Raw genomic sequence first — 25,944 nt, 5'->3', positions numbered from 1 at the left:
CTGACTTCTCTTGGGGTTCTTCTCTGTGGTCTCAGTGTGGTGGGGTGGGGCATGTGACCTGGTCCTCAGTCACTCTCATGTCCCTCCACTGGCTTCAGCAACTGGTTGGGGGATCCACATGCGATCCATTCGGCCCAGTGAGCTGTGCTGGGGCTTTTGCTGGGAATACTGAGAGATAGACTCTTGCTCCTCGAGAAGGATTTGAAACTATCTTGGACCACAGGAAGAAAAGTTGTCTGAGAATTAAGACAACAGGTGGAGGAGGTAACAATTCTGGGGCCATCATTTGAGCCCTGAGCAAGTTTTTCCTAAAGCCTATACCTGGAGTTTTCATCCATCCATGCTGTATTTATTGAACAATATTATGTTCCAAGTGCCATTCACATTGCTGGGGATGAAGCCAGGAACGAGACAATCCCATCTCACAGAGGTCACAGTCCTGTCCCAGGGCCTTTGCACTTGCTGTTCCCTCTGCCTGGAATGATCTTCCTCCAACATCTTTATGGCTTCCTCCTGTACCTCCTTCAAGTCTTGCCTCACAGGCTGTGCCCTAAGTGAGGCTGGCCCTGATCCCTCTGTTCAAGTCACACACCCACACACCTCTTCTACTGTTTCCTGATTTATTTTATCCTTGCACTTGAAACCACCTGATACACTCCATAGAATTCTTACTTGTTTTGTTACTTCTCTATCTCCCTGACTAGAACATCAGCTCCCTGAGGGAAGGGATCTCCATCTATGTTGTTCACAGCAGGTCCACAGCACCTGGAACTGACTCTGGCATAGGGTAGGTGCTCAGTGTTGAATAAATAGGGAGCCCCAAAAGGGCTATGTGAAGAGGTGACACTGTCATTGTGGTTTGAATGTTTAAGGAGCCAGCCATTTGATGACCCCTGGGAGAGGGCACAGCATGTGGCTACTGTGGCCAGTTGATTCTCTTCTGACTTAAACCAGTTTGGATTAAACTTATTTTTTGAGGGAAGCGGGGTCACTTTCAACCTTAGGTATCCCAAAGTGCGCTTGGAAGGATGCGGTATTGGAGAGCTGCTTCTGGAGGGTGCAGGGGACCCCGTTGCTGCACCCGGACATGCAGTCACTAGCACATTATAAAAAGCGGGAAAATCCAGAGAAATGATGATGATGATGATGATGGCAATAATGGGGAATTTGCTTTGAGGTCTGTTTTAGTTTTCATAATAGCCCCACGAGGTAGGTACCATTATCATCCCTATTTCCTAAATGAGGAAACTAAGGCACAGAGAGGTCAAGTAACTTGCGCTGGGTTCCTCAGCTATAAGTGGTAGAACCAGAAAAGAACAGCAAGAAGATCAAAGTCACTGTTGTCTTGTTACCGCCCAAGGTTTGGGGGTGGGGGAGGTCATCTGTCTGCCTGAAGACGTGCCAGTAGTCAAGAGGCAGGGTGGTAGGAGAGGAGGGACTCTTTATTACAGTCTGCCAGCAAGGGGGAAGATGGCCGACTAATGTCGGAGAGAACCATCCTGCAGAACAAAGACTACAGGCCAGTTACATAGGGGGCTGGTCTCCGAGTGGGGGAGGCATCTGGTCTCCTGGCGGGGGCATCCATCGGATCTCCGGGTGGGGCAGACATCTGGTCTTAGTCCTGATAGTCTTTTGTTTTACTGGATGTGCATCAGAGACCGGAGCAATGCCCTATACCCTGACCTTTCAGTTGTCATTGATGATGGCTATCAGCATACTCTCTGCCTGGGGGTCATCACATTCCTCAGAAACTCAAAAGTTATCAACTTATAGCAGCTGGGAGGGTCCATAAAATCTACAGAGCATGTCTGGGTTAGTTAATCAGAGGTCATCCAAAGTCACAATATGGTTTCTTTTCTACAACATGGCTTCTCTTATGTCAACCTTGTGTTAAGCCGGTATCAATCTGACCACTCAGAGGAAAGGCAGGTGAGCTGCATGGCCGAAGACACCCAGGTGGGAAGGAACTCAGGAGGGGCCGTAGGAGGAGGGGGCTGTGCTCCCTTTGGGATCATTGTGCAGAGGCATGAGCCCTCTCCACTCTCCAGCCCACCTGCCAGAGGTTTCCCCAGCGGTGGCCTGGTGTCCTTGCAACTCTGGAGCCAAATCTGGTCTGCTCAAAAGTCAGGTGAAACTGTCACAAAGCCCCAACCTGCCCAGTTTGAGGATGGAAGGCTTCCTGGAGGAAGCCGCATTTAATCATTGCCCTGGAGGAGGAGGAAGGGGAGGAGGAGGAGGAGTCAGGCAGTTGAAGAGCTGGGGGAAGAGAGTTCAGGCTGGGACACAGCGTGGGCAAAGCCCCGGAGGAGGCGTGAGAGTGAGCAATCGATTTCTTCCGAGGTTCTTTGCATATCATGAGTGAATGTTTACGCACCCCCACCCCCCGAGCGAGCGGGCAGCCAGCACCCGGCAACTTTCCCAGCCCACGCTTTCATCCTTTCTCGCTTTCCTCTAGATGTTTGTTCGAAAGACCGTCCACCTCCCTCCCCTTTGGCAGCACACGTGGCCTTATCTGCGGGCCCATCTCACACCAGGCCTGTGGGACCGGAAGGGGGTTGCAGGGCCACTGAGCCAGTGCCTCGCAGAGGCTGAGTCCCCTTCTCAGGCCTGAAGACCCCAGAGACTGGAAGCCCCAAGCGCAGCTGCCCCACCAGCGCCCCACATGCAGCCTGCTCTCCTCCCGGCTCCTGGGCCCCCGGGGAGCTGTTTGCAGTCAGGATTCCTTCCTCCTCTGTCTGCCAGCCCTGGGCTGTGGGGCCAGACTGCCCGCTCCAATTCCCCCTGGACACTGGGTCTGTTGTTTAACCTCTCTGGGCTTCCCTTACCTAAGCTGGAAAGTGGATTAAGTGGGTTAAATGGATTAAATTGTAAACTGTTTACAAATGTTGTCTGGCACGCAGAAGCGCTGCCGTATTATTGCTGTAGATCGTGTGGTTCTGATGCTGTGATTTCTCCTCTCTTCACTCTTCATTCTTCCCTCATTACCCCAAGAAAGGGGTTTCCAGTACGGAAACAGCGTGACTTTTTCTGCATCTTGAGTTTCAGGATGCCTGTGTGGAAAGGAAGGCCTTTTAACAACAACAGTTTTCGGGGAAGTCTATGTAGGAGAAAAGGTCCCCAGTCTGGAGCTTAGAAAAAAGATTTCCTGAGTGGGGAGAGGGGGGTTTAGGGAGCTGGAGGGTAGTAGAGACTGGGGAGGGGGTCCCCAGGAAAAGAGACCTGGGGTGCAGTGTGGCGACGCCGCCAGGGGGGTTGGGGAGCTGAACCCACTTCCTCCAGGGTGGCAGGGCCAGAGAGGAAAGGTTCTTCGGGTCTTAGCAGGGGGCTTGGGACAGCCCCACACAGGTCCCTGGGGCCCCACCGGGGGGCCAGCTGCTGAAGAAACCCCCCATGACCCGGAGGGCAGGGGAGAGAGGGTGAGAGAGCCCCCAGAGGCGGGGGTCCCCTGAGGAAGAGATGGGGCAAAGTGGACGCCAAAGACAGGAACTGGCCAGGCCTCAGAGCAGCTCTGCAGGCTGCTGAGGGGCGAATGTGAAGGGTGGTCGCCTGGGGTGCGGGTTGGGTGCCATCATGGGGGTGGGCCCGTGTGAGGGAAGGGAGGAAAGAGCATGAGGAAGAGGCTGTGCCAGAGCAGGAGTGGTGCTCAGCCAGGGGCGGTGGGTGGGGAAGGTCCGAGGGGGCTGAGATGACAATATGACCCATCCCTGTCAGGGTCCTTCTCTGACACCCCCAGGCTGCGCTGGGCTCCCCAGGTGGAGCTCCCGTTATCCCAGCCCTGGTCTCCTTGTCGACTCGGCTGCCTCCTCCTCTAGCCTGTGAACCCTTTGGGAGCAGGGACAGGGCCATCAGTGCTGTCCCGATGTCCGGCCCACAGCAGCTATGGACCTACTTAGCAGATTTGCCCTCTCTCCAGCTTGAACTTGCCTGTGGAATAAATCAATCACTCTTCTGGGCCCTTCAGCCAGGGCCAGGCCCCGGCGCCGGATCGATGCCCCTTGGGAGGCGAAAGTGGGACATTCTAGTTTCCGATGAGGACCGGGGAACCCCCTCCCACAGCTGGTACCCCCTCCCCGCCCCCCATTCCAGCGCACACAGCCCCCACTCTCCAGGTTTGGGGCCACTGCTGCAGTGGTCAGTCCTGCTGGAGCCCTGTCCGCGGCCAGCCTCGGCCACCACGGGCAGGGTGCTGGGCCGGAAACGCCCTCTGCCCCCCCCAGCACACGGCCCACGATTTTCCTTGAACACAGCACTTTGTAACTTTGACGCAAACTTCAAACGCAGCCCCCTTTCCTGTCTTCGCATCAAGGAAATAGGCTGAGTTTCAGAGAAACCCGCTGCCAAGAGCACAGCAGGCCTTCCGGCCCGGGGCCTGCCCGCCGGTCGCGCTCCGCCGCCGCGTCCAGGTGAGTGGCCGCCACTGGCCTCCTGCCTCTGTCCTGCCACCATGGCCGCCACCAGGGACTCCGGGGCAGCTGGCAGAGGCTGAATACAATCCCCCCCGAGGGAGAAACCCTGGCGGGGCCTGACCTCCTTACACCTTGCTGGCGTGTGTGGAGCCACGGCAGGGCCTCAGGCCGCGGCTCTGGCTGCAGAGACACCCAAGTTGGTTTCTTGGTCCCAATTCTTCATCTAGAGCCAGCTGTCTGTCGGCGTCGGGGACCAGAGACCTGTTTGGCCCGACATCCATCTGTACATCTCCAGGTAAGTCACCCCGGAGAGAGCTGCCCCTGGCTGCCGTCCCCAGGGGTGGCCTGGGTCTGTTGGGGGAGGACAGAGTCAGGAGGCCACTGTGGAGACCAGGAGGGCTGGAGAACTGGGACGGGTGGTCTCCAGCTGGAGAAGGAAGCAGACACGGTTTGTGGCCACGCTGAGCGAAGCAGGTCCCTCTGCAAAGGGTCAGCCAGGCGGTAGTGTCCAGGGGACACAGAGATGCCTGCCCAGTCCCTGGCCTCCTGCTGGGCCTGGTCAGGGCGGAATTGTTGGCTCCAGGAAGCAGGGAAAGCTCCAGAGAAAGCAAATGTGTGCTCTGCCCCTTCCCCCCGCCCCTGGCATCATGAATATGAGGGTGGCTCCGACAGGGCTGTGAACTTGAACAACAAAATGCCGATGATTCCCATGAGGGGGCCCAGGGCAGGCTTGAGCCACTTGTAGGGGAGCTCAGGTTAAAGGGGGACCCAGGGGGGTGAAGGAGCAAACAGCTCAAATCGTGCTCAACCGTTGTGTGTCCTTGGCAAGTTGCTCGGCCTTTCTGAGCCTCAGTTTGCACATCTGTTAAATGCAGATGCAAATATTGGCACCTAGTAGGTACTTGGCTCCTGACTGTTGGGTGAGTGGTCCGGAAAGGCGTCCCAGGCAAGAAAGAGTCTTGGCAGGAAGGAACAGGGTTCATGTGGGAACAACTCAAGACGAGAGTCATTATTCTCATCTCAGCCAGGGCAGTGTGCACACAGTAGGTGCTTAATATAGCTTTGATGAGAAATTAGGGTCAGGGACTCCCGGGGTGGACAGTGCTGGTGCCATCTGCGAAGGCCTCCCTGCTGCCGGCTCAGAGCTCCTCTTCCTTCCCTCGCCTGTGCTCGGGCTTCACATGCGCAGCCCTAGCAGGACGTGGGATGTGCGGGCAGCCTGGATTCCAGTCCTGGCTCTGCCACCTACTGTGTGTGCTGTATGACTGGGGGCAGGTCACCCCACCTCTGTGCTTCAGGTGCCGAGTCCACGAGTCCTCCACTCCCAGGGTTCTCTGGAGGATCAGGCCAGTGACCATCTCTAGAGTGTCTGGTGCATAGTGGGTGCCGCATAAGCTTATCTCTATAATCCTCCTTACCATGACCAGCTCCGGGCGGTCTCGGGCCTGGACTGCATAGCTCCTGGAGACTCTCCTGGGGGCTGCGGCGTGCTGGCCGTGCTGGCCCTCCCTGCCCCACCCCAAAGCATAGGGCTAAGGCAGTGGTTCTCAGCTGGACCCAATTTTGCTTCCCTCCTCCCGGCCCCAGGGACATTCGATAATGTCTGGAGACATCTTTGGTTATGACTCAGGATGTTATGGCATCTGGTAGATAGAGGCCAGCAATGCTGTAAATACCCTGCAGTGTACAGGACAGCACTGTGCCATCCCCACGTCTCTGTCAGGCCCCGTCCTTCCCACTCATCCCACCTTTTCCATCCCCTGAGCCTTTCCCTGTCTCCCTTTTACAGTCCAGAGCCTGATGCCCAGAGAGGGAAAGCTCCTTGCTGAGGTCACACAGCCCCTAGAACTCAGGCAGCAGAGGTGGGGGTGGGGGAGACTGGTCTTGTAGCATTGTTCAGTCAATCAACAGACACTTGAGAGTCTGCTGGATGTGGGGACCTGCCCCTGGCCCCAACAGCCCAGTGCTCTGGGCCCTGACAGTTGAAGGCTGTTCAGAGTGCAGCGACAGCTGGGTCAGCCCGGGTCTGTGGGGAGTGGGAGCCCCTGGGCAGCCGCTCGGAGCAGCGGCTTCTGCTCTCCTGATGCACATTTGCTGGAGTGGTTAGTGCCAGCTGCTGGGTGAGAGGGACCTGGGTTCCAGTCAGAGTCAGGCAGCCTGCCACTGACTGTCAGGATTGGAAGCTTGACCTCTCTGAGCCTCAGGTTGTGTAGCTGAGGAATGGGGATGACAGTTCCCATGTAACCGAGTTGAGGTGAGGTTTAGATTGAATGGATGATGCTCATAAGTGGCACTGTAAAGTCTCTGGCATCGAGGCTCTTGTTGTTGTCACCTGTCTGACAAATATGTATTGGGTGGAAGCAGGGGCTACAGGAGAAAACGAGAGCACCAACGGCTTGCCTTGGGGAGCCCGGCCTGGTCAGAGACAGAGGAGCAAGCAGCCAGCGATCACCGCCGTCAGGGCTGGCATGTAGGAGGACGGGGCCCTGGGGGAGCAGAGGAGGTGCCTGACTCGGCCTGGGGCCAGAGGGGCGGGAATCATGGAACCTGCAGGGCAGAGGGCACAACCGAGGGGACCTGCAGCACATGGCCAGGCAAAGGGTGTGCGCACCGTTCTGGGCCGAGGGAACAGCCTGTGCAAAGGCTCCTCTGGGTGGTCTCTCCTCTCCCTCCGTTGGTTAGTGGAGGAAGTCTCTAGGCATCATGCGCTCCTCTCTCCTAGGAAGCCCCCACAGCCCCTCACGCCTCCCCAGGCTGCCAGGTCCCACGCACCCTCAGAGGTGTCTCCACCCAGCACAGTGGGCTGTATACCTTTTCAGGAACCCAGTACTGATGGCCTGTGCACACCACAGATGTTTATTGGGCACCTACTGTGTGCCTTGCTGGTACAGGCAGGGGAGTAAGACAGGGGTTCCACTCTCATGGTGCTTACGTTCTAGAAGGGGACAGAGATCATATGTCAACAAATCGATACACCTATTTTTGGTGGTGAAGAAAAATAAGGCTGGGCCAAGGAAAGAGTGAGAAGGGGAGGCAGTTTTAGAGAGGGAGGTCAGGGAAGGCCTCTTGGAGGAGGCCATTTAGGCGGAGACCTGAATGAAGCGAGGGATATTGGGGGAAGAGTATCCAGTCAGAAGGAACAGACAGTGCAAAGGCCCTGAGGTTGGACCATGCCTGATTTGTTCAAGTGATCTGAATGAGTAACATAAGGAGGCCTGTGTGGCTGGTTGGAGTGAGTGAGGGCGAGGAGGTGACAGGGCTGATTGTGCAAAGCCTTGGGGGCCGCTGTAAGCCCTGGGCTTTAACCCTGAGTGAGGCGGGAGTCCCAGAGGGCTGCAAGTAGAGAAGGACGTGATAGCATAAGGGCAGCCAGGCCCCGGGCTCCATGCTTGGCAAGCCTTATCTTAGGGAATCCCGCAACCCCCCAGTGTGTGGCACCTCTGCTGGCCCCATTTTCCACAAGGGGTCTGGCGAGCTCGCTCCCTGCCCAGGACCGCACCACCAGTGCTGGCGGATCCATGATTCCATGGCTCAAACCTGCAGCCCTGGTGTCAGGGGGAAGATAAGGAGGGTCTGTCGCCGTCTGGGGCACAACGCTAACTGCTGTCGTTGCGACTTAGAACATCAGCACGGGGCATTTCGTTGGCTGACACGTGCCCGTGCTGCCTCTATTGGTGGGCACAGGGCGCCACCATGGCCTGTGGACGAAGGAGCACGAATGTGGTTTCAGGGGGACTCGAAGTCTTGGGCAGAGACTGGGGGTCAGTGGGAGGCGGCGCGGGCAGTGGGGGCTGGGCCCCATTTCGGCAGCGCCTTGAGTGGAGATGCCTCCTGGGTCCAGCTGAGGGTGGAATGTGGCGCCTCCAGGCCTGGCTGGTGCCCCCCGCCCCCCCCACCAAGTCCAGTTGGATTGGCTCATTCTCTCTGCAGCCTGACTGCCTCAGTCTCCCCTTTGAGCTCTCATGATGGACATTCAATTGGGACTTTTGACGCTCAGAGTATGTTCTGTGAAACAGTAGTCTTCAAGGCCCTGCTGCATAGGCGTGGGGATTGAACACCCCTAACAAGGGGCCTTCTATGCAGTCCTTCTCAGAGCCTTTACTATGCTAAGATGTTTGTGAAAATGGACTCAATCACTTGACCCTTTTTCCGTTGAAGTGTGTTTGGGGTATCAGGTCTCTCTGGAACAAATATAATCGAACGCTGCCTTTACCCAGGGAGGACACCCGAGTGGTGGAATTTCAGGCAGCCAGGTCTGGCCAAGGATCCCAGGTTTCCTGGTCCTCTTCCCAGGGCCTGGGCGGTGAGAACAAGGTTGGTGTCCTGTTGTCCCCTGTGGAGCTGCAAACTCTGGGAAGGCCAGGTTGGGATCTCTGAACTCATCAGGAGCTCACAAGCTCCAGGGGAGGCTGGATGGGGTCACCCAGGCAGGACTGGGGCGGGGGAGTCTCAGGGTGGGAAAGCCACGGAGTCTGCAGGGACACAGCTCAGGAGGGAACATCTGATCTGCCCACCTGAGTCACGCCAGGGTCACACCAGGAGGCTGCGGACTGGCCAGCTCCTTGGAAAGCTGGTGTCACTGTTGTCATTATTGACAGTGAGACAGGGAAGTACAATAGAGCTGAGGATGCACAGGGGATGCTCCTGTCCCCGGGACACCCTGGCCTCGGGCCCAAGGGGGCGAGCATGGCTCATGGCCCAGAATGGGGCCCCAGGGCCGGCCTCTCCCCACCCCCTCTCTGTGCTAGCACCCCTCTGGCTACCCAGGCTGCACCTGTGGCCACCGCGGGGCGGAGCTTCTCAAACCGTGTTGCCGGCAGTTTCCTACCACAGCTTCCTGCCCCGGAGAGCAGCTTTGCTACCCTACCCCTCCCCAGGGTCCCTGGACAAGTCCCCACCTTGCTGCCTTCTCTTGGGTCCTGACACTCTATGGGGAGTGACTATCTGAGGTTGTGAGGCAGGGGTGGCTGGATTTGGGAAGTGGAGAGGAGTGGGGAGGGTGCACCCAGCGGAGGGTACGGCAAGGATAAACCTACGGAAGTGAATTTGAAGGAAGGCGAATGCGCAGCCGGGCTGGAGCAGAAGGAGGGCCGAGGAGTTAGCTGGGTTCAATGAAGTAGGCAGCAGGGAGTCACAGGAGGTTCTTGAGCAAGGGAGGCCTTGGGGAAGAATTGGCTAGAGGCAACTTGCAGACCCTGGAGCTCAGGTCTTGTGGGAAACAGACTGTGGGGTTCAACCAACCACAGGCACCATGTAAGTTAGATCTGGATCTCAGGTTTTATTAATAGAAACAGCTGGTGGAGATCAAAGGAGGTGATGCCAGCACAAATCGACCTCAGGAGACAGATCTGGACTGGACAGGTGGACGTGTCTGTGTAGCCACAGATAGGACAGCCTAGGTAGGGGACAGGGGTTGGGGAAGGAGAGAGCAGAAACCATCAGGGGGAGGAGGCAAGCCAGGGAGTTTGTGAAGGACCCAAGAGAGCCATGAGGCCCAAGCAGCAGATGGGGGTCACTGGTGTCCATCCCTCAGGGGACCCAGCATCGAGGAGGGCACTGAGTGCTTGCCTGGTGCCCACCGGGCAGCGTTACCAATGCTCCCGGCAGCTGGAGAGCCGCCTGGTGGGGGAGCAGATTGTGAGGCTGGATGAGAGGGTTGGAGCCCAGGAGGTGGGGCGGGAGTGTGGGCAGCCCTGTTCCCGTCCCAGTTATTATTTTTGGTGCCTGGTGTACCTATGCCTTCGGGCTCTTTTTCTCCCTTTAATTAAAAAAAATAAAGTATAATTTACATACAGTAAAATTCACCCATTTTAGTGAGTTTGTGAGATTTGATGAATGCATATAGCCGAGAAACCACCATCTCAATCAAAATACAGATTATTCCCCAAGTTCCCTCATGCCCCTTTGTAGTCAGTCTGTCCCCCCGTCCCCCAGGCTCTGGCAACCACTGATGTGTTCTCCCCGGGTACAGTTTTGAATGGAAGCAGAGTTTGTAGCCTTTTGAGTCTGGCTTCTTTCAACTCAGGCTGATGCCTTTGAGGTTCATCCCCGTCGCTGGGTGTATTAGCATTTCATCCCATCTTATCACTGAGTAGTGTCCCATTGTAGGGACCTACCACAGTTTCTCTATTCATCTGCTGAGAAACATTTAAGCTGTTTCCAAAATTTGGCGATTATGGATACGGCTGCTCTAAACATTCCTATGCAGGTTTTCGTGTGAATATAAGCTTCCATTTCTCTAGGGGGAATACCTAGGACCTTGCGACTCTTTTAAAACACCCTTATGGAGTGGTGACCTGTGTCTCCAGGTGGGGACACAAATGCCATCCTGATTAATTGCCTGCCTGTGACTGTTGGGACATCCAGGACGCCCTCAGTCCTGTCCTCCCAGGCCCGGCGTCAGAAGTGATCTGGTTAGAGTGCAGATTCTGGCCCCTGCTTGAGCTGCCCTGGCCCAGACCTCACCTCTTGCCCGTTCCAGTTCTTCCTCTCGGCCCCGTGCCCACCCTTGCCTGTCCCCAGACACCCAGCGGGGAGGCAGCCATTCTCAACCCACATAAGCTTCCTCTGTTCCCCTGCTGATGTTTGTTTAACTAAGCAGGGGGCCCGAGGACCCTTCCCGGAACAGAAACTGGTGCCTGGGGGGGCCTTGCTGGGCCCACCTTAGTAGAGAAATGACCGGATGTGGCCATGGGGAGATAATTTTTTCCCAGCATTATATTTAAACTTACAAATATACAGCAAAATGGAAAGGATTCACTGTATACCCATTAGCCACCCCCCAGATTCTACAATTAACATTTTGCCATATTTGCTTTATCACACGCAGTGATCCTCATTATTAGCAGATTCCCTGTTTGCCAGTTCACCTACTTGCTAAAATTCATTTGTAACCCCAAAACTAATACTCAAGAAGGTTTCACGGTCATTCGAGGACATAGGCACAGCAGGGAGAAATTTGAGTCCATTGACACGCACGCAGGCTCCTGCTGAGCGTGAACAAGGTGTCACTCTGCCTTCTTGTTGCAGCTCCCATACTGTAGGCAAGTGCCCTCAGGGTTTATTTGGTGCCACACTGTTGTGCTTTTTGTTGGCGATTTCACTGTTTAATGACCCCCACCCCCCCAGTGCAGCGCTGCAGTGCTGCGCAGTGTTCCTTAGTGCCAGAAGGCTGAGATGTGCCTGACAGAGAAAACGCGTGTTAAGGAAGCTTACAGCAACGGTGCTGGGGACTGAAAGTCCAGTGTTAACGAATCAACAATATGTATTAGTAAGGTGTCCTTAAACAGACGTACACACAAAACAACGCTACATACTGATGGGTTGATGAAAATGTTGTGACCAGAGGTTTAAGGGACCCTGACCCTGGATTTCCTCTAGGAGCAATGGTTCAGCGTTTTCTAATTCAGTGTCTGCAGTGACTTTATAGAACTGCCGAGAATAACAAGACTTGGCTGTACCAGTCTACCTCCCTGCTAGCCACCCATCCATCGCTCTCCATCCATCCGTCTTTCAAAGTAAACTACAGTCATCAGCACCCATCACACCTAAATATTTCTGCACTCAGATCATGAACTAGGGTTCAATATTTTATGGTTCTTTTTTTATTGAGGGGCCCAAATACAATGAAATGAACAAATGGTAAGCGTACATTCGAGTTTTGAGAAATTCAGACACCTGTGTAACCCAATGCTTATCAAGATATTGGACATCACCATCCCCCCAGGAAGTTGAGAGTAGACAAGTTGGGTTAGCTGCCTCACCAGATATCTATTTATCTAAATGTCCTGCTCCCCAGATAGGGTCATATTTTCCAATCACTCATCTCATTTTGTTTAATGGCTGTGTCAAATGGGGTTATATGGAGTTAAACCCTAAAATATAACCAATCCCCTATTGATATTCAGATTGGTTTATGCTCTCTAGAAACTTGTCCATGAAGGCAGAGGGGCAGGGCAAGGGGGAATTTCTAAGGCTGAGGGGAAAGGGTCAGTGGACAGGGAGAGGGGATGGCTAATGGGGTTAAATTCCTTGAGGAACAAAGCTTGTTCCAGCTTCAGGGCCTTTGCACTTGCTGTTCCCTCTGCCTGAAGTACTCTCCATGCTTTCTGAAAAGCAGGCTCCTTCTCATCCTTCGGATCTCAGGTCAAATGCTACCTCCTCAGAGAAGGGGACCATCACAGCTACATGGCCTCTTCTCTCTCTTAACACCACTCTGTTTCCTTTATAACTCTGTCCTCAATCTGTGATGACTATTTTTGTCTCTTTCCTTGTTTATTGCATCCCCCCCGCCCCATGTTATCTTCAGGAGGGCAGGGACCATGTCTGGCTCATTCACCCATATCTCCAGCACCGGACTGAAACAGTAAGAATTCAACACGTGCTTGGGAAACGAATGAACGGTTCCAGGTGCTGGGGTGTGGCGGCCAGTAGGGGTGTCCGGGAGCTCCGCACAAGGTCCCTGAAAAGTCAGAGGCGGGTTTGGACTCCTGGATCTGGGCCCTGCTGGGGCTCCTCTCCACGTTGACTCTGGCACCAAGCAGGTTCTGCACGATCCGCGTTCAGCTCTGGGCACGGATGCCCCTCACTGCGGCGTCTCTCCACTATCTCTGGGCCCAGTAGACGGGGTCCAGGAAGGGAAGCCGAGGCCCTGACGCGTTCCCAATCTCTCTCTGAACCGCAGGGTCTGGCGAGGCGCAGGAGCGCGCAGCCTGCGCGGGGCGGCGGCGGCGATGCCGGACCCCGCGGCGCACCTGCCCTTCTTCTACGGCAGCATCTCGCGCGCCGAGGCCGAGGAGCACCTGAAGCTGGCGGGCATGGCCGACGGGCTCTTCCTGCTGCGCCAGTGCCTGCGCTCGCTGGGTGGCTACGTGCTCTCGCTGGTGCACAACGTGCGCTTCCACCACTTCCCCATCGAGCGCCAGCTCAACGGCACCTACGCCATCGCGGGCGGGAAGGCGCACTGCGGCCCAGCCGAGCTCTGCGAGTTCTACTCGCGCGACCCCGACGGGCTGCCCTGCAATCTGCGCAAGCCGTGCAACCGGCCGTCTGGGCTCGAGCCGCAGCCCGGGGTCTTTGACTCTCTGCGCGATGCCATGGTGCGCGACTACGTGCGCCAGACGTGGAAGTTGGAGGTGAGAGCGCGGGGCCAGAGGGGCGGGCCCAGGGGCGAAGGGAGCAGTGGGGACTGCGGGAGAGCGGCGGTCTTCGCCAGCCTGCTCGAAGCTGTGTTGCACCCGATTTGGAAGCTGGAGGGATGGGGCCCTGGTTGGGGGCAGGAGCCTGAGAGGAGGCCTCAGAGGCAAGGGCTGCATGGTGTCTGTCGCCTTCCACGTCCTGAGCGATGCCCCGGCGAACGTCTATGCCAGACGGGAAGGTGGGGGTGCATACTGGGCCCGGAGCGGGCGAGGCGTGGACTGGGGGCGGGGCTGGGAGGATGGTGGGGACGGTGCCTAGGATGGCCAGCGGGGTGCTGGGCTGAGGAGATGGAAGAGGGTTCTTGTGGCCGTGGACTTGGCGACACTTACAAGTCTCCTCTACTCTCCCTTCCCTAGGGCGAGGCCCTGGAGCAAGCCATCATCAGTCAGGCGCCCCAGGTGGAGAAGCTCATTGCCACGACGGCTCACGAGCGGATGCCCTGGTACCACAACAGTCTGTCGCGCGAGGAGGCCGAGCGCAAACTCTATGCAGGCTCGCAGACCGACGGCAAGTTCCTGTATGTGGGGTATGGGGCCTGGGGCTTTGGGGAGGGCGAGACTGGGGCTTGTTGTCTGAATCCTGGAGGCTGGGGCAGGCCTCAGTGTGCAGGTGGGCCATGAGAGGCGTGCCTGTGCTCACCTGTGCACGTGGGTAGGGCGTCTGAGTGTGCAAAGGGACTGTTACACGAGAAAGAACAGAAGCAGTTAGGACTCCGGAGCTGGACTGCCTGGGTTGGAACCCAGCGTCTGCTGCTTACCAGCTGGGGACGCTGGACAAGTAGCTGAACTTCTGCATGCTTCAATTTCCTCTCCTTTCTTCAACAAAGATTTACTGAAGACCTACTATGTGCCAGACACTTTTTCAAGCCCTGAGGACATGGTAGTGAACAAAACAGACACAAATCTCGGTCCTGGTGGAGTGGGTAGACAAAAAAAGACAAATGTGGAGTGTGTGTATAAAATGTGGAGCGTGTCAGATGGTGAGTGCTGTGTGTGTAGGTCGGGAGGGGTTGCAGTTTCCCGTTAGGTGGTTGGAAAAGGCCTCTCTGATGAGGTGGCTTTTGAGTAAAGAACAGAAGGAGGTGGGAAGTGAGCTGGGCTCTCCGGCAGAAGGGTGTTCCTGGCAAATGGGAATGGCAAATACAAAGACCAGAAAGCAGGTTCTTGGCATGTTCAAGAAACAGCAAGGAGGCCAGTGTGCTTGGAGCTGAGTAAGCGAGGGCTGGAGCCAGGGAGGTGACCTCAGCTTTGTCCTGAGTGAGGTGGGAGCCTGGGAGGGTGGGGAGGCAGCTTCCTCTGACTGTCCTGTGGATGATGGTGGTACCTACCAAGGGTCTGGTGTAAGGATCACACAAACTGATATGTGTAAAGCAATAGTGGAGTATCTGGCATAGACTGAAAATGTTCTAAGTGTTAGCTCTCATATATGTGGGTGACTGTGTGTGTCTCTGCACGTGTCTGAGCCACAGCTGAACCGTGTGGCTATTGGTGAGTTACTGTGAAAGAATGTCTCTAAAGCTGTTTTAAGAACCCTGCTGGGTGTTTGAAAGCCTTGCTGGGGCTGTGGCTTTCTGGTCTGGATACAGCTTCCTTTGTATAACAAATGTTACCCAGATGCCAGCGGAGGTCCCTCAGGCCTCAAGATAGAGAGACACTTGGTGCCTGCCTCTTTCCAAGACCTCAGGAAGCCCGTGCCCACCCCAGGATGTCTGTCAATTCTCGAGAGCCTCCTTGCTCGTGGCAGCTTCTTGGCCTGAGATCCTGTCTGGCTGAATCCTCACTCTCCCCCACCTCCCCTGGGGCTGCGCCCTCTCCAGGGGCCAGCCCACTTGGAGGCACTGATCCCCTTCCTTTCCCCGACCCTCGCGGGGTCTGTGCACGTGCACCACATTGCCTGCAGGTCTCCCACGAGATGCTGGTCCCTCCACAAGGTTCTGCTGTCAGCTGATAAAATAGGTTTTTTCACTCTAAGAGATTTGGGCTGTAAACTGGAGTGAAGTTCCCAAGGCTTCTGAGAGCACTCTTGAATGCACGATACAGATAATGCCCAGCTGCAAGGATGGCTTTTGAACAACTTAAGACAGGGCTCTTTTCTCTCGGAGAGTAGGCTTACCTTTGCATTTGTAGCCGTTAGCCCCGGCTATGTAACAAACCATCCGAAGACTTACTCACTCAAAATAACAGTTTATGACTTCTCAGGATTCTGTGAGTTAACTGAGTGGTTCTTCTGGTTTGGGTGCAGCTGGGCTGGGACTGAATAGGTTGGGATGGCCACACTCACTTGTCTGGCTATTGTCTCAGTGTCACCTGGGTGATGGGGATGAGTTGGCTGCAGTGCTGTCATCACCCAGCAGGCTAGCCTGGGCTTGTTCACACGGTGGTGGTTGCAGGGTTCCCACGAACAGGCAGAGAGGGCAAGTTCTGATACACAAGTGCTTTTCAAGCCTCTGCTGTGTAATGCTACTGATGTCCTATTGGCCAAAGCAAGTCATGTGGCCAAGACCAGAGTCACTGAGGGGAAGGAACTACCTAAGGGAGAAGAATTAAGGCAGCCAGTTTTGCAAACAGTCTATCAGGATTGGAACAAGGAGGTCACAATGAAGACGATGGGCGTCTCAAACACGGGCATCTGGGGCTGTCTTTCTCTCCTTTTGGACTGGAAACTTGAGGGCAGAGCCTGCCTCTGGCACTTCTAGAGGACTCCATCTTCTGGTACCTAGTGATGGCTGGCACTTATCCAGATGTTACCCACCTTCGTCCAGGTGTGGCACACTCTCCCTCTGGAGTGTGATGCTGCGACCTTACCAACATTTGGGCACACATCTCACACGCATTCATATCTCAGTTGCTCAAGCACACGTTTCCCCAGATGCCTGAGCGTCGGGGGCTCTCTCTAAGCCATACACAGAGGAGGGAGGTGCCGCGACTCTCCGGTTGGTGTAGCCGATTCTTCTTGTCTGGGCTTTCTCCTTCATCGCAATCACAGTCTCGCACAGTCTTAGCCTCTTTTCTTTCTTCTTCTCCCCTCCCCTCCCCTCCTCCATGCCTCCTTCCTGCCTCACACTCTCACACACACACAGATAACGATGCCACCATTCCAATGGTGTTAAAATTTCCCCCCGATTTGCTAAGGTCCCCGAAAGTATCACAGGATTCTGGGGCAGGGGGTGGGAGAAGTGAGTGGAGGGTGGGTCTATGAGCCCCCATCCCAGCTCAGCTCTGACCTGTTTCGCATCTTCAGCTTCCATGGAAGATGTTGTTTGACAAAGAATTCCACTGCCCAAAGGAAAAATTTGCCAACTTTTTGCAGTGTGTGACAGGCTTCGAGTTCACCAGTCTATTGAGATGGGAGGAATCTCAGGAGAACCAGGGCCACCGGCTTTGGGTGGCTGGAGGTGCTCTGGTGACTTGTTCTACCTTGTACAAAGGTGCCTCCCGAGCTCACCAGGGAGCCGTGCTTACCTTTGTTGCTCTTCATGCAGAAATGGCTTTCTCTCCCCAAGAAAATGGTCTTGAGTCTACCTGTTGAAGGCTGTGTGTCCCCCTGTGAGTGGCTCTGTGTCCACTACAGATGGCCAAATATCCCTCCATGGATGGCCAAATGTATGGGCAAGTGGCCCCTGTGGATAGCTGAGTGTCCAGCTGTGGGTGGCCAAGTATTCAGCCACAGAGGACCAGGTGTCCCCCCTGGATGGCCAAGTGTCCAGCTGTGGGTGGCTGAGTAGCAGGTCCTACAGGGCCACATGTCTGCCTTGGATGACCGTGTCTCCCCGTGAACACCACCATTCTTCTGCTACCAGTAGGTCTGGAGGCGGAATGGGCCTGACCTCGGCGCCCCCAGTCCCTGCTGCTTCTCCCTGAGGCTTTGGGGTGCAGAGTTCACAGGGTGTGTGTGTGGGGAACTGGGGCCCAGTAGGAGGGCACACAGGGGGGACTCAGGTGGTTGTAGGGGTGATGTGTCCTCCTTGCACCCACCAGGCTGAGGCCCCGGAAGGAGCAGGGCACGTATGCACTGTCCCTGATCTATGGGAAAACCGTGTACCACTACCTCATCAGCCAGGACAAGGCGGGCAAATACTGCATTCCTGAGGGGACCAAATTTGACACGCTGTGGCAGGTAAGCCGCCACCCAGTCTGTTGTCGGGGAGACACTGTGGCGGGGTGCTCAGGCTCCTGGGGGGAGTGGAGCCCGGCCCTGACTGCCCCCCGTGCAGCTGGTGGAGTACCTGAAGCTGAAGGCTGACGGGCTCATCTACTGCCTGAAGGAGGCCTGCCCCAACAACAACGCCAGCGCGGGTGCAGGTGAGCGCGGCAGCGGGGGCGATGTGCGGGGGGAGCGGGAGACCCCGTGCCCCACCCCCTCACTGTCCCTTCTGCTCCCCCAGGGGCCGCTGCTCCCACACTCCCAGCCCACCCATCCACGTTCACCCACGTGAGTCAGCCTGCATCTCAGAGTTGGGGCCTCGGGGATGGAGCTAGGTGGGCGATGGGTCCTGGTCCCAGGGCGAGGCTGGGATGGGGAGTGGGGCTGCTGTGGAGCAGAAGAGGGTCCCCAGCACCATCCTTCCTCTGGAGTCCTCAGAGGAAATGGGTCTCATGAGAGGGGCTGGGTGCCTCCAGCTCGGGCCCTGCTGACTCTTGCTGACCCCATGACCTTTAGCCTCAGAAACGGATTGACACCCTCAACTCAGATGGATACACCCCTGAACCAGGTGAGCTGGCAGAGGTGGTGGTGTGTGTGGGGGCTCAGGCCAGGCCGAAAGCAGGTCCCTGGCTGGGCTCTGGGCTGTGGTGGGGGAGGGACGTGGGTCAGGCCTGGCAGGTGGTGGTTGCTTGGTTTGCCTTGTGCACACACTGTGCCTGCAGACACCCACCTGTGTCTGTGTACATGGGTGCCTGACACGCAGGGGAGCACACCTGGCCATGCCTGGGGCACAGACACAGATTTGTGAAGTAGCTACCATGTGCCCATCACTCTCCAAGCTCACTGTGTGTATGAGCTTGTTGAGTCCTCCCGACAGGCCATAGGAGGAAGTCATGATAATGACTCTCATTTTACAGATGAGAAAGGAGGGCAATTAAGTTTCTAAGGTCCCGCAGCTAAGCAGAGCGGAGCCGGGATTTGAACCCTGGCAGGCAGGCTCCAGAGCCCACATTTCTAAAACGCTGGCTGCAAGTGCTCCTGGGTTTCCTACGTGGATGCAGGCCTGTCCACATGTGCACACAGGAAACCACTGTGGTCGCATGTGCACACAGAGGCTCACCGTGGGAGCCCTCGTAAACGTGGCTGCATGGTGCATATTAGACACGGGAAGGCAGAGACAGGGTTGTACATGTCAGAGCACACACATGCACACGTGTGCAGGTTCCAGCCGGCACACTAATGGTTACTCGTGCAGACATGCCTTTGGACCTCCATCACACAGAGACATGGCTGAGAGTATATGTGGGTGCATGCGCGTGAACACATGGTGCACACTCCAGCAGGTGTACACATGGTTACGTGTGCATGTAGATGCACACGCCTTTAGAGTCTGCTTGGATGTGGTTTCCCACTTCACCCACAGATGGGACCAGGAGCATGCACAAGTGCACACATGCACACGGACACACACATGTTCCTGTGGTCTGTGCACGCTCTGGATGGTGCACCCTGTCAGGGGCATGTGCCTTGTGGGTGGCGAGGCTGCCTTGCCTCCTCGTCCCCCTGTTCCTCTCCCCCCTCCTGACTTGGGAGTGTACACCTGTGTGTGTGTGTGCGCCCAGCACGCCTAGCGTCCCCAGAGAAAGTGCGGCCGATGCCTATGGACACAAGCGTGTATGAGAGCCCCTACAGTGACCCCGAGGAGCTCAAGGACAAGAAGCTCTTCTTGAAGCGCGAGAACCTCCTCATAGCTGACATCGAACTTGGCTGTGGCAACTTTGGCTCAGTGCGCCAGGGCGTCTACCGCATGCGCAAGTACGGCTGCCCCTGCCACGGTTTGGGGAACCACTGGGGGCAGGCAGAGGAGGGGAGCGGCCTTGGGGGTTGGAGCCAGGCTGTGACGTCAGTTTGCCTGGGAGACAGACCCTGGGACAGGAAGCCCTGTGCTGGAGGATTCCCTAGGCAAGCTCGGGGACGGCCTGAGGGAATGAGAGAAGCAGGCCTGGGACGGGGACAGCATGGACCGAGCTGCAGTTGCAACAGAGGCCTTGGCCCATCCAAGGGGAGCTGCAGAGGGGCCCCCTTGTACCCCTGCATTGACCAGTCACTGGATACAGGCTGCCCCTGGGGAGGGTGTCACTTTGAGGCAGTTCTTTTCAGTGAGCGGCACTTCCCTTTGAGGGACTCGGCTGTGAGCTGTCCCCAGCTGACACTCCTGGCATTGGAGGGAGTGTGTGCCTTGGCCCTGAAGGGAGATCTGGGTGGCAAACCACAGCGTCCCCTACACAAGGCCGGGGGGAAGAGAGGCCAGTCGGGTGGGAGTGAGGGGCCGACCAGAGCTGTGGCGGCTCACATGTGCACCTCTGCGTGGGCGTGCATCGTGGCAGGAAGCAGATCGACGTGGCCATCAAGGTGTTGAAACACAGCACAGAGAAGGCGGACAAGGACGAGATGATGCGCGAGGCACAGATCATGCACCAGCTGGACAACCCTTACATCGTGCGCCTCATCGGCGTCTGCCAGGCCGAGGCCCTCATGCTCATCATGGAGATGGCGGGTGGCGGGCCCCTGCACAAGTTCCTGCTGGGAAAGAAGTGAGCCCGGGGCGGGCTGGGCGTTTGGGGCTGGGGGCTGGAGGGCCCATCCCACTCCCTCGTGCATCTGCTTCACCCATGACATGCTCACACCTACCCCCCTGCTCACCCTGACACCCACACTCACGCCCACAAGGCAAAGCTGTGAATAGTGCAGGTGGCAGAGTCTGGCTTCCAGGGTGGAGTTTCAGCTCTGCCACTAACTAGCGTGGCCCCAAGCAAGTCTGTTAATTCATCTGTGCCTCAGTTTCCTTGTGTGTATCACGGTGGCGATCACAGACTCCACCCCAGGGGGCTCTTTGCGAGGATGAAATGAGTAGATGTGTGTAGTGCTTAGAACAGTGTCTGGCCCCACCAGTAAGAGCTTTCTGAGCATTACCCCGTCACTGTCGCTGCCCCAACTCTCTCAGCCGAATCCACAACCCATGTGAAAACTGCTGAGAGTCGGGCATCTTTGACTGGAAGCAGGGTCAGCAGACTGCAGCCCATGGCTTGTTTCTGTCCTGCATGGTTTCGCATTTTTAAAGGGTTGTAAAAGCAAAAAGAATAAGTAAGAATACGTGGCAGAGACCATAGGTGGCCTGCAAAGGCTACTATCCTTTTACTAACCCTTACAGAAAAAATTTGCCAACCTCGGATCTAAAGAAATTGCAGTTTCCCTTGTGTTCCCTCGTGCCTCAAACTCTTCCACTTGCAGACTCGATCTTTTCTGCTTACTGAGGCACACGACTGGCAAGCCAGGCGCTTGCTGGGGCCCACACCTTCAGGGTGCACCCACAGTGTTTATTGGGCAATTTCTCTGTGACAGGGCCTGTTACCAGTGCTTGGGATTCACCAGAGATCCAAAGATCTCTGCCCTGTATTCTGGTTGGGGAAGAGAGGCTTTAAATAATAATTATAATACAATAAAGTATAGAGTATGTTGGAAGATAAGTACTATGGAATACAGGGTCTGGAGGGTCAGAGTAGAAGGTGACAAGTGAGAAAGTGAGGTTTGTGATGGAGGCAGCAAAGTGAAGCTCTGGGGAAGAGCAGTCCAGGCATAGGGCACAGCCAGTGCAAAGGCCCTGAGGTGTGCCCATGCCTGGTGTGGTAGAGAAAGAGTGAGGAGGGCCCTGTGGCTGGAACAGAGTATGGAGGGGAGTAGGGGAGCAATGTGGGTAGGGAGGTGATGGGGCAGATCGTGCAGGGCCTGTGGGCCGTGGGGTGGACTTGGACGTTCACCCTGAGTGAGGTGGGAGCCCCTGGGGGGCTGTGAGCAGAGGAGGGCAGGGCCTGACTCCGGTGTGGGGAGAACAGGCCGTGGTGGGGTGAGGGTGGAGGCGAGTGTCCTGGTCCAGGCCGGCGAGGATGGGGGTTGGACCGGAGTGCAGAGGCAGTGGTGGGGAGCAGTAGGAGGATTCTGGAGGGACTCTGCAGGCAGAGCTGCCAGGGTTTGCTGACGGAGTGGCTGTGGGGTGTGAGAAGGAGGAGCTGAGGGCAGGGCCGGTGCTTCTGGCTGGAGTGAATGAAAGGATGGGTGGATGGAGCTGCTGGAGAAGAAAAGGGGCAGGGGGAGGGAGGAGCTGGTCGTGGTATGTGTGTGTGTGTGTGTGTGTGTGAACAACCAGGAGCTTTGCTTTGTCCTTGTTCTCTCTGAGGTGCCCATGAGACCCCCTGAGGGCACAGGGGAGATGCAGGCAAATGTGTAAGTTTGGGAATCGTAGTATGTGGTAAATTTAAAACCTTGAGACTGGATGGGGGCGGAGGTTTTGCCTGCTTTGTTCACTGCTCTGTCGCAGCCCTGTGCCCGGCACACAGCAGATGCTCAGGAAGCATCTGTTGAATGTACTCAGAGAAGTGGGCTTTGCTCCCTTGGGAACCTGGGCTGTCCCTCCCAGCTGACCGTGCCTCCCCCGCGCCTCAGGGAGGAGATCCCCGTCAGCAATGTGGCGGAGCTGCTACACCAGGTGTCCATGGGGATGAAGTACCTGGAAGAGAAGAACTTTGTGCACCGCGACCTGGCGGCCCGCAACGTCCTGCTGGTCAACCGGCACTATGCCAAGATCAGCGACTTTGGTCTCTCCAAGGCTCTGGGTGCCGACGACAGCTACTACACCGTGAGCCCCCGCCCCTGTGCTGCCCTGGTGGGTGGGTGGAGGGTCCCTGAGCTCTGCCCTGGCAGCGTCTCCCCCTCCGCAGGCCCGCTCGGCAGGGAAGTGGCCGCTCAAGTGGTATGCGCCCGAGTGCATCAACTTCCGCAAGTTCTCCAGCCGCAGTGACGTCTGGAGCTACGGGGTCACCATGTGGGAGGCCTTCTCCTACGGCCAGAAGCCCTACAAGGTTAGCGTGGGCAGAGGCGGGTGGCCGGCTGGGTGGGAAGGTGGGGAGGGGGTGGTGGTCCTGTTTACTCACGTGTGGACTTGGCTCTGGCTTGAGCAGAAGATGAAGGGCCCCGAGGTCATGGCCTTCATCGAGCAGGGCAAGCGGATGGAGTGCCCGCCAGAGTGTCCGCCCGAAATGTACACGCTCATGAGCGACTGCTGGATCTACAAGTGAGTGCCGGTGGGTGGGAGGGTACCTGGCTGAACTGATACTGGGCGGGAAGTCATGGTGCCCAATAGTCCAACATAGCTCTTCCCACTCAAAGGCTCTCACCCAGTTCTCGCCTTTCCGAGACTCAGTACCTTTAGTCTCCCTGCATCTATGCTCAACTCTTCAACACACTGACCCTACAGTGCTCCAGTGGGCCAACATCCCAATAACCGAGCTGTGGACACCCAGTGCCCCAGCATCTAAAACCTCAGTACCCCCAGCCAACACTCATTGCATTGACCCTGCAGTGCTCAAACAAGTTAGTACTCCGTTATCCAAAATGTGATACAATACTCAGGGCATGGGATAATACTCCAGTATCTAATTCCTCAGTCCCCCACCAGCCAACACTCCACACCTAACTACCCAGACGGGCCACCACTGAGGCATCCAAACGCTCAGTATATTCAAAACCCCCTCCTCTGTCTGGTTGAAGCTCCACTTGAACACCGCAGCTCCTAACACCATCAGTATCGCAACTTCCCATCAGACAATGGGCGACATTCACCCAAACAAGCTATTCCTGACACTGACCACGCAACGCATGGACATTCTAACAGTTGATGGCTTTCCTACCCAACCTCCATTATTCCACAGGCCAGCACCTGTGACATCCAATACACCCAAGCCATCCAATACACAGACACCCTGTTTATGCTAAGTAAATAATAAATGGTCAGTCCATCCAACACGTATTAACCTGCCTTCGTCAGGAAACACTCAGTATACCAACACCCAATACCCAAGGAGGCTAGCACGCAGCACCCCAACACAATACATGGATATTCCTCACACGGTACTGCGAATACCCCAGCTCTCCACTAGCTGAGACCACCCTCAGTGCTCCAATGCTCTGCTCGATTATGGCCAGCATATCTGCACCCATGTAAGCCGGCACCTAGCACCCAAGTACCGTGGCGCTCGACACGTGCTCAGTCCTTCAGCATTCAGTACCCCAGCTTCAGTCAGTAGTTGTCACCCCCACACTCAATGCATTCAGTTCCCCGAGTCTTCGCCAGTTACCACTCAGCGTAGGGTCACCCCAGCATCCTGTATGTCAGCAGCTCTTCTGTTAGGCGGTCCAGCAACACCTGAATTCCAGCACTCACACCCGAGAGAGCTCCCCCGTACCCAGTCTCCACCACCCGACGGCCCCACTGAGTTTCTGAGCCCCGTGCACGGCCGCCCTCCAGCGGAAGTCGGGTTCTGGGGGTGTGCTCGGTGGTCTAGATCTACTCCACCCTCCACAGGTGGGAGGACCGTCCAGACTTTGTGACCGTGGAACAGCGCATGCGGGCTTACTACTACAGCTTGGCGAGCAAGGTCGAGGGATCCTCCGGGGGCGAAAAGGGGGCCGAGGTCACGTGTCCCTGAGCCCCAGTCTGCCCAGGGCCTGCAGGCCCCCACGCCCCAGCTTTTTCTCTGTGCCCTCAGCCCCGCCCCAGGACCGCCAGTCTGGCTGGGGCCAGCTCAGTCCTTTCCCCCACTGGCTGGACTGTGGTGAGGGGGGCAGCCGAGGCCTCTGGGCCACACTGGTCCAGCGTTCCCCAGCTGGTCACCTGTCCTCTCTGGCTGGGGCAGGCAGGAAGACCTTGGGAGGGTGGGGTTGTATAGCCTGGTCCTGGGCTTGTATCTACCTGGGGGGCCCGGAACTGAGGGGGCATTGCTTGCCACAAGGAACCTCCTTCCTCTGGGCCCTGAAGGGGAAGACTCTGGGAGTCCTCAGGTGGCAAGGCCTCAGTCATTGGAATAAACTCAGCTTCTCTCTTGTTTGAGATCCCTCGTCTTTTCTGGGGTGAGGGTGGGACCAGGAGAGGGGGAGGGGTCATTGGAAGGGGTCAATGAGAAGTACGTGAAAACAACTCTTTGGATGTGGGCCTGGACGTGACCCCCTGGACATGGGTCTGCAGGGCTGGTTTTCCCACTTCGCTGCCCTGGGAACATCTTCCTGCAAGTGAGGGGCTATGGCAGCATGGAGAAACTGAGGCAGGTGAGTGTGGGGGCTGAGGGGTGTTTGTGGATTGCACGCAATGGGCGCTCTCCCTGCTGGCTAAGTGTTAGTATCACCTGGTGAGATTTCAACAAACGCTGACCGTCCCCCGCCAGCATCGGTGCGTGTAGTCTCTTCAGGTGATTCTGTCACCCAGCACCCTACTCCGCTGCCCCGCCTTCCTCCCTGGGCCCCAACAGCCGGGATCTTCATCACCTGGTGCCCCAAGTGCTGGCTCAGTCCCGCTCAGGAGAAGACCTGTCCCCAAGCTCTTGCTGCCTCAGTTTCCCCACACGGAAAATTGGGGTGTTGGAGGGCAGAACCCACCAGGTCCGGCCAAATGGAGCCAGGTGCCTGCATTTCTTCTCTGAACTTGCTCCCTCTTCTTTGCTGCAAGCTGGCCCGTCCGCAGTTCCCGCCAAGGCCGCCTTCCCTGGCTTGGCGTCCAGGGTGCTGGGCTTAAGGGCCAAGGAGAGGCAGGGAGATTTTCTGCGGCTTCTGGGCAGGCGACTCCTCTTCTCTGTGGGGATCTAGAATGCCTGGGGCTGTTTTCTGTAGCTGTGGGGGAGGGGTTGTGCAGACGCGAGTCTGACGCCCAGATGGTGACCCTTGAGAGGAACCCCGAGCCGTGGTGACGTGGGGATACATTGTTGAAACTCGGAAGCTGACATTGGGGTTATTAACTTGGGTTCAGACCTTACTCTGATTTCACCATGTACTGCTGAATTTTAATAATTTATATGTAAGCTTCATATTAGCATATTCTTTAATGAACTTTGTATTCTGCTTGGAAGTTAATACAACCCCCAGTTGTACAGTCAACTCCAGACACACAAGACCCTCAGCTGTGTGTTCCCTTGGAGGGTGAGGTTGTAATGGATTGGGTTTCTTTGAGGGTCTCCAGGCCCCCCCAGGCGATATCCTCTTGCATTTAAATTGAAAACAGACCAGGAGGGCCCAGTGACTCTAAAGACACCAACTTGAATTACTTCCATTTTGTCCTTCTGTGGGGCCCCTTGGAGATTTTATTTGTGTTTAA

General features: G+C 56.4%; 1 protein-coding gene across 2 annotated transcripts; it reads left to right on the top strand.

Annotated features, from left to right (window-relative positions):
* The first annotated feature begins 4,215 nt into the window (after window positions 1-4,215).
* Window positions 4,216-24,690, top strand: ZAP70 (zeta chain of T cell receptor associated protein kinase 70). Of its 2 annotated transcripts, XM_014859155.3 has the most exons (14): window positions 4,216-4,403; window positions 4,634-4,701; window positions 13,090-13,540; window positions 13,961-14,121; window positions 17,582-17,720; window positions 17,818-17,905; window positions 17,989-18,035; window positions 18,264-18,315; window positions 19,370-19,562; window positions 20,135-20,341; window positions 22,248-22,440; window positions 22,523-22,663; window positions 22,763-22,875; window positions 24,166-24,690. In XM_014859155.3, exons 3-14 carry the CDS (start codon window positions 13,139-13,141, stop codon window positions 24,287-24,289), a joined length of 1,860 nt encoding a protein of 619 aa, XP_014714641.1. In that variant the 5' UTR covers window positions 4,216-4,403; window positions 4,634-4,701; window positions 13,090-13,138; the 3' UTR covers window positions 24,290-24,690. The 2 variants fall into 2 exon arrangements, with proteins under 2 accessions (XP_014714641.1, XP_070367765.1); XM_070511664.1 differs by lacking the exon at window positions 4,634-4,701 and having other exon boundaries at window positions 4,272-4,403.
* Window positions 24,691-25,944: the final 1,254 nt, after the last annotated feature.

This window comes from Equus asinus, chromosome 6 (assembly GCF_041296235.1).
Source record: "Equus asinus isolate D_3611 breed Donkey chromosome 6, EquAss-T2T_v2, whole genome shotgun sequence".
Taxonomy (NCBI): Eukaryota; Metazoa; Chordata; class Mammalia; order Perissodactyla; family Equidae; genus Equus; species Equus asinus.
This window is presented reverse-complemented; position numbering and strand designations above follow the sequence as displayed.